Source organism: Melanerpes formicivorus, unplaced genomic scaffold (genome assembly GCF_026170545.1).
Source record: "Melanerpes formicivorus ecotype bairdi unplaced genomic scaffold, bMelFor1.0.p_v2 SCAF_14, whole genome shotgun sequence".
Classification (NCBI taxonomy): domain Eukaryota; kingdom Metazoa; phylum Chordata; class Aves; order Piciformes; family Picidae; genus Melanerpes; species Melanerpes formicivorus.
In genome coordinates this window covers 3631831-3644454 of record NW_027142366.1, presented here as the reverse complement: position 1 = coordinate 3644454, position 12624 = coordinate 3631831, and the positions used below count along the sequence as shown (strand labels likewise).

General features: G+C 44.1%; 1 protein-coding gene across 3 annotated transcripts in view; it reads left to right on the top strand.

The window, feature by feature from the left end:
* Positions 1–12624, top strand: part of SDK1 (sidekick cell adhesion molecule 1) — a 465152-nt gene that overhangs the window by 431612 nt on the left and 20916 nt on the right. For all 3 annotated transcript variants that reach the window (XM_068146644.1, XM_068146645.1, XM_068146643.1), the window contains 2 exons: positions 3374–3535; positions 5426–5551. In XM_068146644.1, coding sequence (XP_068002745.1) covers positions 3374–3535; positions 5426–5551 — 288 coding nt within the window. The remainder of the gene's footprint in view (positions 1–3373; positions 3536–5425; positions 5552–12624) is intronic.

Here is a 12624-nt window from a genome sequence, read left to right as displayed (position 1 = left end):
TAAGAAAGACCTCTGATCATACATATTCATTGGGGAAATGACAGAAAAGTACTGTAGCATCTTTTATCTCTGCCCAATTTCCCACTTGCTCTCTGCTGTTTTCCAAGAGAAGCCAGGTGGCAGAGGGTAAGTAAAGCAATTCTGCTTTTGCCAAAACTGCTCAGCGAACTCTAATATTGTGGAATATAGCTTTTGTCTGTCCTCTCTCATTTTCTTGCACAAACTCTATTCTGTGTGATTTGAAAAGTCATTTTGTGGTCATCATTACCTGGTATGGGTGAAGAGGAAACTCAGCCCGAGAGTGCCTGATCGTCTCCCTGCGTCGAAACTGCTGAGTGGGCTCCATCCTAGAATAGTCCTCAGACGCATTTGTGTTGCTTATCAAATCGCGTGTCACTTCTGTTATCATAAAGATTGCCCAGGCATCAAATATGTACCAGTCATCAGTGGTACCACTGCCACTTTTGACAGGTGAAAATAACTGTGTTAGGGGATGGGGTTGTGTCTGCTCGGGTGGAGTTTTCGAGACGCGTTTTCAACCCAGCGCTAGATTTAAGCTAGAGCAGGACAACGGGGTGGCCGCAAGTGTTCCGTTCATTTGCCAGAACAGCCACACAGAAAGATGTGGCCATTTTCTGAAAACAAATGCAAATTCATTCCAAAGGTGAATCAGAAAAGATTACAAAGTTTGTGGATGGGTCTTATTAGTATTTTTATATTCCTGGTAGATTGCCAGTAGTTCAATAGGATGTCCAACTTTGGCAGCGTGACAGCAGGGAAAGTAATTTCAACCATTGCCAATCCATTTTAAGCTCTTTTCCAAAGAAATAGGGATATCAATCACTTGTATTTGCTTCTTCTGTAAGGAATAAAGATCTATATTGTCTGAATATCCACATCTCCCGCACTGAGGAAGTTATAGTCAAGAATAAAAACACAGGAATAAAAGCACTTTAGGCCTTTGCGACTGGCGGGTCTGAGCACAAAGAACTAACGCAGAAAGCATTTCTGATTGTGACCAGGAAATGTGCAGAGGGTATGCAGGAGGTTCAGGCTGTTTGGGCATTTCTTGCCTTTTATTCATTTCTACACACTGTTTAAGAATACACTTTTTCCCCCTGGAAACATGGAAGTGTCAGATCATGTTTTCTCTGCATGCATTTGACTTAACACCCTCAGAATCTGTGTTTTATTGTCTTCTCTCCCTCGCCTCCCTCTGTGCTATCTCTGACTCCAGTTTGTCTCCCCTTCCCCTGTAGATTTCTGATACAAGTGGGGAGGTTGTGGAGAGCTTTTCCTCAGTTTCCCAATTTTTATCTAAATTTATTTCCCACTTTCTACCCATTTGCTCTTGTGACAACGTTTTCCTTCCAGCCAACGTATTTATTCTCCCACCATGGTTGTAATCCCTCCCTCAATGCCATTGTTTTCCTTCAATAGAGAAGCCATTCTCCTTTATTTAGGGAGCAAGGTAAAGCCAAATCCATTTGAAGATGGAGCACGTAATGATGCTGAATACAGGCAGCTGCCAGACTCCACAATCCCAGAGTGTCCTTCCAGCCCTAGGTCTCACATTCCTCTGTGCCAACACTGCAATTCACCAGCATAGATGGTTGTAGCCAGGAGGGGGTTGGTCTCTTCTCCCAGGCAACCAGCACCAGAACAAGAGGACATAGTCTCAAGCTGTGCCAGGGGAAGTTTAGGCTCAAGGTGAAGAGCAAGTTCTTCACTGAGAGAGTCATTAGCCATTGGAATGGGCTGCCAGGGAGGTGGTGGAGTCCCCATCTCTGGAGGTGTTCAAGAGGGGATTGGACGTGGCACTTGGTGCCATGGTTTAGTCATGAGGTCTGTGGTGACAGGTTTCACCTGATGATCATTAAGGTCTCTTCCAACCTTGGTGCTTCTGTGACCCTCTGGAGCTTTCTTCATCATTTGCCTTCACACCCATTCATGATTTTCAGCTGAGCATCCTCACCATGGTAGTGGGGACACCTCCTGCCTCCCCTCTCCCAAGCCACTTCTTCAAACCTGTGTATTCTGCTAACAGAGCAATCTGTTCTTTAGCACAGTCCTCTCCCTGTTTGACCTTTCATTGTTTAAGCTTTACAGCATTATGTTTTACACAATAATAGGCAAGAAAATTGCCCTGCAGCTTTTTTTTAACAGTACCTTCTTCTTTTTTCCCCCCCACTTTTTTAATATAACTTCAAAATGACAAATGCTTCCTGATTTGTCTCAGAGAAATGAAATAGTACACCTAGGGAAGGAGGGGAGCACTTTTACTGCTTCCTCGTTAACCAGAGAAAGATTCCCCGAGTTATAAATTGTATCTGGGAGAAAACTTTGAACAGAAATTGCTTGGACATTTTTCTTTATTTAACTGATAAAAACTGAAAGCATCACCCTGATTTGCATAAAACAAGCATCTGGATTGAAAAACATCCTTCTTCTGCATTTCTCTAGAAAGATAAATTCGCAAGAAGCCTTCTCCAGCGGGGAAAAATGTCCTCCAACTTCCTATTTTGGTTTGAAATGTGTTACGCCTGTCTACAGAACCAGAAAGAGGCCCAAAAGACTGTAAATTCCAGCTTTGCCCTGTAAAATCTTTTATAACTCGAATTCTTCCCGTTGACTTGCTTCTAGAAAGTTTCAGTCAAAAGGAGACTTCTGTTTACAAAGCACTCATTGCCCTTAGTGCAGCGTTGAGAATCTAAATGTGAAACTCCCTGTAAACCTTGATGAAGAAAACAGTGCTGATTTTAATTCATCCATGTACAAAAAAATTCCTCAGAGAGGGAATGAAACACAAGTGATGACTTCAGCCTTGTCCAAGCTAATAGTGCTTTGATTGCACCTCCCGGAGCGGTGGCATCTATACCCCCAGGATCCCTGTGAGATACACATCCTTCATTCTGCATTCACTTGGTAATGGTGGAAATGACAGGAGGAGATGAAAGGAAAGCACCTGGCCCTTGTTTTCTCCTCCAGGCAGTGTTGCAGGTTAGGAGGCAAAGGAGCAATGGAGAAATGCTTGCTTAGGAAGAGATCTGCAACATGCAGTCCTATTCGTTTACCTCCTCCTTTCTTCCCAGAGTAATTAGTGAAGTTGCATGAAGTCTCTTGGTAATTTCCCAGTTGTGTTGTAACGGTTTTTTTTCTTGTCAGTACCCACTTATCAAGCTTAAACTCTAATTATACTTATCAGTGCTGAAAATTGGCTATTATCACTACTTAAACTCCTGCTAATTGTAAGAAATACTTTCTTAGCAAACTGTTAGATAATTTTACTTACCATCTCGATGTAATAAGCTCCCCTTTATTTCTCTTTTTGCATTGCAAACTTCCCCCTTTTTTATCTGTGTGGCTCTTCCAGGGGTAAGCAAGGTGGTGACTGTGGACATTAAAGGGAACTGGCAACGCTGGCTGAAGGTCCGAGATCTCACCAAGGGCATGACCTATTTATTCAGAGTGCAAGCCCGAACCATCGCCTATGGTCCTGAACTGCAAGCCAACGTCACAGCTGGGCCAGCAGAAGGTAAGTGGAACCATAAAAGCCAGATCACTTATACAAACAAGGTCCAACAGTGGGGAATAGTGCACTCAGGGCTCCACATGAATTTCCAAGCCAAGAAGAAATTGAGTCACAGGAGCTCAGGACATGATTCAGTGGGTTTCACAACTGCCCATGAAAAACATGTTTCCCTTTTTCCTATAATCTAGAAGTCTGATGTGAATAAACAAAACAGTGTGAATAAATCATGACACAAATGGGCTAGCTGGGGATTTCAAAGCTGCAGCCTGACAGCGTGGTGCATAATTCTGATGGTAGTGCTATGAGATGGAGTCAGAACTGGAATAACTCTGCTGAAACCAGCAGAGGTTCCTGGATGTAAAGCCAGAAAGACTTTACAATTATTCTTTCCTGATACTTCATCTTATTCAGAGGGAGAGATCTGCAGATTTCCTGATGTGTCAAGAGGAGCTCAAGGCTGAACCCTGGCTTGGTTCAATGTGTGTACCAAAAGGAGCTGGTTTCCTATTTGATCAGAAATTTTGATAAACAGATAATCCAACTAGGTAACTGCCCTCCAGTGATCTAAGCCTGCTCAGTAAATGACACAGCATCAAAGTAATGGTCACATTTCTGATTTTTGCTTCTTTTCCAGCTCTGGGAAACATTTGTGTCTTCCATCAGAGCCACATCTGGCAGTTCCACCCTTCTTGATGCCAGCAAGCATTCGTTTTATCACAGTACCCTCCATAGCCATCATCTGGGTACAGCAGTGCTGTGGATCCACAGCTTAACTTTCATGCCCCACCACAGACAGCATAAAGCAGGGATCCTCTCCAACGTGATGGTGGCATCTTCCAAAGTGAATGGGCAGGCAGCTGTCCCTATGAACCTCTCCCTGAAACTCAGAGGCTGCCTTCAAACTCTGGAGTCAGAAATAGCAGTGGCAATGTGCAAACACTGCAGATATGCTAATAGCTAAAATGAGAGTGTGATTTCTCTTCTGTATCTGCCAAAAACCCAGGTGTCTGTAAAACCCAGCCTTTTGTATGTAGCTGCTGGTGCTAGTACTGGTGAAAGATTTAGGTCAGTAGCCCATTGAGCTGGTTTATGTTGCATCTATGTTCACCAGCACTTCCAGAGGACACAGTCTCAAGCTACACCAGGGCATGTTTCAGGCTGGATGTTAGGAAGAAGTTCTTCATAGAAAGAGTTATTGACCATTGGAATAGGCTCCCCAAGGAGGTGGTGGAGTCGCCATCACTGGAGGAGTTTAGGAAGAGACTTGATAGGGTGCTTGGTGCCATGGTTTAGTTGATTAGATGGTGTTGGATGATAGGTTGGACAGGATGATCTCAAAGGTCTCTTCCAACCTGTTCTGTTCTGTTCTGTTCTGTTCTGTTCTGTTCTGTTCTGTTCTGTTCTGTTCTGTTCTATTCTATTCTATTCTATTCTATTCTATTCTATTCTATTCTATTCTATTCTATTCTATTCTATTCTATTCTATTCTATTCTATTCTATTCTATTCTATTCTATTCTATTCTATTCTATTCTATTCTATTCTATTCTATTCTATTCTATTCTATTCTATTCTATTCTATTCTATTCTATTCTATTCTATTCTCTAATTGGCCATTGGAATGGGCTGCCTAGGGAGGTGGTGGAGTCACCATCATTGGAGGTGATAAAAAAAAGGATTGGACGTGGCACTTCAAGCCATGGTTTAGTTGTTATGAGGTGTTAGGTATTAGGTAATAGGTTGGACTTGATGACCTCTGAGGTCTTTTCCAACCTGGCTGATTGTATGATTCTGTGATTTCCCCCCCTCCCCCCCGGATCAGTAGAAGAAACGGAGAATGCTGCAGTCTGTCTGTGGTACGACCACCACCTGTTATTTTTGCTTCATCCTGTAGGGTCTCCCGGCTCCCCTCAGGAAATTCTGGTGACAAAATCTGCTTCTGGGCTGACTCTGCAATGGACTGAGGGAGATTCAGGAGAAAAACCCACAACTGGCTACATTATAGAGGCACGACCCTCAGGTAAGCCACGAGAAACATAGAAAGCTTGATGGTCTGATTTCCTTTCCTTCATTCCACGCTGAAAGCCATCCTGCAGTGGGAGAAGTTGTCAGTCATTCCAGTAAGATAATGGGATTTCGAGAGAGAATGCTACTGCCAACCAGTATTAAACCATTGCTGCTTGAATATGTGGTTTAGCAGATTGTCTGCTGTTTAGGAACAGACAGAAAATTAGCCAGAGTGCTCTGGCTTTCCCTGTGCTATATCACTGCTAAATCATCCAATGGATGAGCTAATATAGTTAATAATTAAAACTCATTTAAATGCTTACTGCATTTTTCAGGCACGAGCACTAATAAGTGCTTGCAAGTTGCATTGTGAAGGCCACAGATAGAAATCTGTCCTCTCCCTGCAGCAGAGCACAGCAGCTAATTACTATTGTAATGTTAATAACAGGGCCAGGACTTTAGCGCCACGTACGCTTAGCTTTCCCCATTTGTTCTACAGGGAAGGCATTGGCAGGGGTTGGGGGAGGGATCTCTGCATCACCACAGTTTTTCTCAGTGCTTTCCCAGATCTCGTTTTGCTTCTGGGATTTGCATCTTACTGAAGCTGCAGTCTGCTTTTTCCAGAGTATTTCCCCAGCTGGACAAGGTCATTTTAAAAGTGGGCATATGCTCCAGCCTGTTAGCAGCTTCTCCCAGCTTGGTTCCCCTTGCAAACTCGCTAAGTGCACACTTTGTGGTGACCAAGTCATTAAGAAAAAAACCCAGTGACTGCTGCCAGACGCCTGTGTAATCTCACTTGATAATTTCCTTCCACTCTGACAGTGACTGTTGATAAACCATTCGCTCAGGACAGTTTTCCAGCTGGTGATGCATCTACCAGATACTTGTTTCACATAGGCCATGTTTGAATGTCACCATGTCAAAAGCTTTGCTGGAGTCAGGATAGATGATGTCTGCTCTTTCTCCTCTATTGACAAGGTCTGCTACCCTGTCACAGGGGGAAATTAGACATGATTTATACTTGACATATCTGTGTTGGCTGCTTGTTCTTCCCTTTTTTAACTTCTAGGTGCTTGCACATTGCATGATTATATATTGATTAAATAAATGCATATCTGTTTGATTATATAAAGGATCCTCCTTCTTGTTGCTGCCTGGACTGCAAGGTGGCATTTCAAACCAATTATTTTAATTATGTTTAACTGGCCCAGTAACAAAATTGTTGCCTGCATTTCTGTGGTCATCACTGAAGCTGTGTATTTCCATCCCTGCATCTCATAGAATTTTTTCCCTAGTGAAGCTCTGCTGGGACCTTGAGATTTCTTCCCTATTTCTGTCATTTAACTTGACAATTCTTTTCAAAACAAAGTCAAAGGACAGTGTTTGCCTTCTCAGAGCACTGGAGCTTCACAGAGTGATCACAGGGGTTTTTAATTGGAGGCTTTGACAGGGCCATGCTTCTATTTCTCTTGCATCAGCTTATTGATTTCTGCCCTTATTTCTTCATAGGTGGAAAATATTCTGTCTTATTTCAACAACATTGTTTAGATAGCAAGTTAAACCAAAACTGCTCATTGAAATACACTTACCAGGCTACATTTGCCTGAAGAGGGGTTTTTGAGTAAGGCTCTTTCAGAAGGAAAGCTGCAGCTCGTGTACAGATTGCCTGCAAGCTGGAAATTCAGCTCGTGTGAGTGGTGACATTGCAAACTCATCCAATATTCCTGGCCTTGTCTCACCATTGGATGTGAACAAACATTTTACAGTTCATGGCTAAGGATGTAGGATTTGTGGCCCACTCTTTTTAAGTAGGAAGAAAATAGTCCCTCCAAGGCAGGTCTGAGCTGCATTAACCCTGGGTCACTTCTGCTGGCCCCAGTCCACTGATCCTGGAAACACACAGAAGAGGTCTTATTCTCCTGCTCTTGCAACCTGACTGTTGAGGCATTTAATTCCTCTTCAGATTATTTTAATCCTATTCATGCTGCTGTAGCAAATGAACTAGGCATTTGTATGCTGGATTCTCATCCTTCATTCTGGTTGCAGCTGTAGGGAGCATGAAATGTGATCCAGGAGAGGAGACAGACTAATTGGAACGTTTGCTTATTTCACTGTAGTGTTGGCTTCCTTTCTGTGCCACTTTTCTTCCTCATCTTTGCAAGGAGGAGCTTGAAATCTAAATTACGAGCTTAACAAAAGCAGGGAACTAATTCCTCCTGTCAGGTCTGGTCATTCAGAGCAGCTTCTGATTTAATATAATGCTAAGAATTTGTATCTGCACTTTGATTTATGGGGATAGTAGCTTGAAGATTGGAGCCACCTTTGTTTTCAGGGAGTTATCCAAGATGAAGAGCAGTTGACTTGTGCCCTGCACATAATATCAAGGCAAGAAAAGATACTCATCCTTCTGAGATCAAAAAAGGGGCATCAAACAGACAGATGAAAAGCTTTAGCTTGTTGCCAATATTTAAATGCAATACCACTACCTTAGTGTTTCACATCTCAAGTGTCATCTATTATAGGCCTCATTACCCCAAACGTTATACGCTGTATCATCTCATTTTCCTTGCTGTAGCTCCCTGCCAAGACGCTTCCATGAGAGTAGGAGGGTGGCTTTCTGTCAGAAATGCCAAACCCTACTCCAGTTTGTCACTTCCCTTTGAATTTTCCAGTGCCCTCCTGTGTCTCCCAGGGCTCCAGCTACCCTGCTGGGTTTAGCAGTGGTGGCAGCAAGCTGCTGAGATTGTCCATTTGATCTCCCTATTTCTTTCCCAGATCTAAGGAAGGTGACCAGCCTGACTATCTCCTTTGCATTTTCAGTATACTTAGACATAGGGATCGAGCAGGCACAACAATATTTTTGCCAGAGTGATCTGTGCTAGAGGAAGAAGACATTACAGGAAAAAAAAGAGATGTTTTTCTTTTCCTTCAACTTCTCCATCCTTGGAGAAGTGGATTCCAGTTTAGCTCCTTGTGTGCTAGAAGAAATACAATTAAGCAGCTTCTGTCACTGATGCCTCTTCTGCTTTTCACAGAAAGAGAGATTGGCCATTGGAATGTGCTGCCCAGGGAGGTGGTGGAGGTGCTTAAGAGGAGAGTGGATGAGGCACTTGGTGCCCTGGTTTAGTTGATTAGATGGTGCTGAGTGATAGGTTGGACTCGATGATCTCAAAGGTCTTTTCCAACCTGGTCCATTCCATTCCCACTCCTCAGATATCAACTAGGATGGCTAAGGAATGGGTATTAGACTGTATCCTCAGTCTTTGCATGCAGAGGAAAGGCCAGAAATGGCTCAACAATGTTAAGGTTCCCAGTGCTGCTGGAGGGAGTAGAGCTTTTCCCAGCCCTGTGCCACATCCACTGTGCACTGGGCTTTAATCCTGGGCATGTAGCCTGCAAAGCTCCAAGCAGTCTCACAGCAACTTGCCTTCAGTTATCCCCTGCCTACAGATGAGGTGTTTCCAAAGAACATTCTAGGGATCCACACTGCCAGGAGTGCATGTGGATAAGTAACTGCCTGCATGAGACCCTCATGCCTGTGTTGGCCTGCTGCAGCCATCTGCAGCTGCAGGGCAGTCACGTAGGCGTTTGCTCAGAGAATCACAGAATGGTAGGGTGATGGAAAGGACTTTAGGAGATCATCTGCTCTTCTCCTCCTGCTGACACAGGTTCGTCTAGAGCAGGTTGCACAGGAGTGTATCCAGATGGGTTTTAAAAGTCTCCAGAGAAGGAGACTCAGCCTCTCCTCATAAGAGAGATGCTCTAGTCCACTAATAATCTTTGTGGCCCTCCAATGGACACTCTCCAGTAGTTCCCTGGCCCTCTTGAACTGAAGAGCCCAGAACTAGACACAATACACCAGGTGTGGCCTCACTAGGCCATTCCACTTGTTATCTTGACAAGCCAATATTTCCTCTTCTGCTTCCTCTCCCCATCATACATTTTGGGGTTTGTTTGTTGGGGATGACTTTAGCCCAGAGAGAACTGCATCTTAACATGCATCCAGTAATAATATGTTTAGGACTCTGGCCAGCATGGACATTTCAGTTAGACTCAGAGCAGCCACAAGTCATAAACTTAGGCTATAAGCAAGTCAGAAAAGTGGGGTTTTTTGTTCACCAAGATGATCAGTGTTAAGAAATTGTTCAAATTACATGTTTGAGCTGAAAAATAGATTAAACACAAATTGATTTCAAACATTTTCATATTAAGGGAATAATGAGAGCATTTTATTTCTGATGGAACAGTTTTCAAGCTCTTTTCGGTGGTACACAGTAATAAGACAAGGAACAAGGGGCTCAAACTTGAGCATAGAAGATTTCACCTCAACATGAGGAGAAACTTCTTTACAGAGAGGGTGATGGAGCACTGGAGCAGGCTGCCCAGGCAGGTTGTGGAGTCTTCTTTTCTGGAGACTTTCCAAACCCACCTGGATGCATTCCTGTGCGGACAACCCTAAGTGATCCTGCTGTGGCAGGGGGGTTGGACTGGATGATCTCTTAAGGTCCCTTCCATATACTGTGATACTGTGGTGAAGGGAGCAAACCTTTTGGGGAAGAACTCATCTACTTGAAGTGGGAGTTGTCCTTCCCAGAAATGGTGGGTTTTCACTTCCTACACCTGGAGGGCAGATCTCACTTTTAGCTTCCTTTCTGGTGTCTCAAGTAATGGATTGGGGGGTTTTTATGGTTTTTTTTTTTTCCTTCTCTATTTATTTTTAACCAAATGAGGGAGCGCAGTGTCAGACGTGGCCACGAACCAGCAGAAGTCAGTAAATTCAAAGTGAAGGCTGCAGCTGCATCGCCGGCATCTGCCATGGGGCCTTTGGTTCGCTTCTGCTCGCGGACGATATGCCCAGGCTGACAGTTTGTCAGCCTTCGCTTCCCATTCTTGTCCTTTCACTAGTCTGCATGATAATCCAGCCCTTTGCCTCTGACAAAAACATCCACGTGGTCGTTTTGTCCTCTGCAGGAGGAATGCTACTCGCCTTCAGCTGGTCCTTAACTCTCAGCAGCTTCTCCCCTCGTAAATCTCCTAACGAGTAATTAGGAGAAAGTTTTACATCGGGGCTTTTTAGCTGTTACTCTGAGAGGGGGAAGGCTGGTGATGCAGACCCCAGTAACTGACAGCTTTCCATCTCTGCAGCCACAGCAGCATGGCAGCTGTTTTTGAGTGGCCCCAGTTAGCAGAGCCAGGAGCCTTTGCTGCTGACTGACAGTTTTATTCAGCATGGAGACCTCGATTAATTGCCTGTGAAGCCAGGCTGGCCCATGGCTGCTGTGTATGGCTGCAATGCACCATGCTGCTCCTCACCAGCACAGGATGGCTGGGGCAGGCTGGACATCATGTTAGGTCAGAGATGATTTCATCTTCCCCTGTCATTCAGCTCTTCTCTCCATGCATGCGCCTCACTCCCAAACTGGATGCAGAAGTCAAGTCTGGGAGATAAAGATCAAATCTCAGCAGGAAGCAGGGCTGGGGCAGGGTCTGGTGAAGCATTGCTAGGAGCAAGAAGCAAAGGAAAAATGTTTTTTACTGAGAAGCCCTGCCTTTGCCCTCAGCCGTTTAGGGCTTTTTTCTTTTGAAGAATCCGAGTGCCCAGCGGAAAGCCAGATGAAATAAAGGGACAGATGTTATTGAAGGACAAGCATTTGTCTGCTTGCTGCCAGCTGTGCTACCTCTCTCAAGTATTAACTGGGAGTGGGCTGAGGCTGACTGAGCCCTACACCTCTCCACAGGAGCTGTGTTGCCAGTTTTGCTTCTCGGAGCAGTTTCTATGAGTTAATCCCCAGTTGATATCCCAGCCACGGCATGAGCATCTTTCCTCCCTAAACTGAGTGGAAAATACTGTGTACAGTGTGCTAATGATTTTCTACTGAACTTAAAGGCCAATCCTTCCTATCACAGGTGACCTTCTAATGAATTCTCTTTCAGCTGAACTTCTAACATTTAGAGCAAACCTAGTTTTGAGGGCTGGGGGAAGAGATGCAGTGAATGAATTTAGAAGCGAGCGTGTGTCTCTGTGTGTGTTTTCAATATTTAATCTCCAAGCTCAGCACTGAAATAAAAAGCTTTTCTAACTTTGGATATATCTGATTGCAATTTCTGCCTACAACATGGAGCCTGAGTATTCCAGATGCAGGGAAGATAAATTAATTGAGGCTCTGGAATTTTAAACCTTTGCTGGACAGGGTTTAGGAAGCCACAGACTATACCTGTGCATAGCATTGGCTTGGAGGCAGCAGTGGGGCAGACCTAAAGATGTCCCCATTGCCAGGCTGCCACTCTGCAGATTTCTGGCCACTGTAGCTGCATGAGCAGCTCTCTGCAATCCCAAGGATCATGTGCTGGTGCAATCTTGACCAAGCCCTGTTTCCTACCCCACAAAAAGGGTTTTGGGCAAAGATTCTTTGAATGAATCAAAGAGCATGGGCCAGAGAAGACATGGCCACCAGCTGGAGCATCTCTGAGTCCTTGTGAGACAGGGATCCCTCCTAAGAAATATCTACCAGCAGCCCTTGCTGCTCTACACCATCACCACCATAACCAAGGGAACAGAGATGTGAAAATGCAACACTGGCTTCTCAGGGGTGGCTTTCCCAACTTTTTGCAAGCTTTACAGAGTGGTTCAATTTGCACTTCTTGGTCTGTTGGATATTCTGCACCATGTAGCCTGATGGATTTGAGAAAATGAGTGAGAAAGTGAACAGTTGTGTTTGTTGCAATGAGTGTTGAACATTCATTTTTATTGTTGCCTTTTCTTTCCCCATTTAAGTGGCTTTCAATGCAAACAAATTGCTTTCCAGACAATTCACAATGGGCTCAAATTCTCTTATTGCTGTTTACAAATGTGTTTATGAAAGCTCAGGCAATTCTAGCAATTATGGCAATATTTTATAGTCTGAGATGCATCTTCCTGGTATTGGTGGTTGCAACAATCCAACTTTGAAAGTGCGTCCCTCACCCCACCCTCTTCAGAGAAACTAAATCCCAGGCTCCCTTTTTATTACATTGTCAGTTTACATGGTAGAAATAATCTTGCCTTCTATTGCCCTGTAAAAGGGAAGTCAATATTTTATCCCTTGT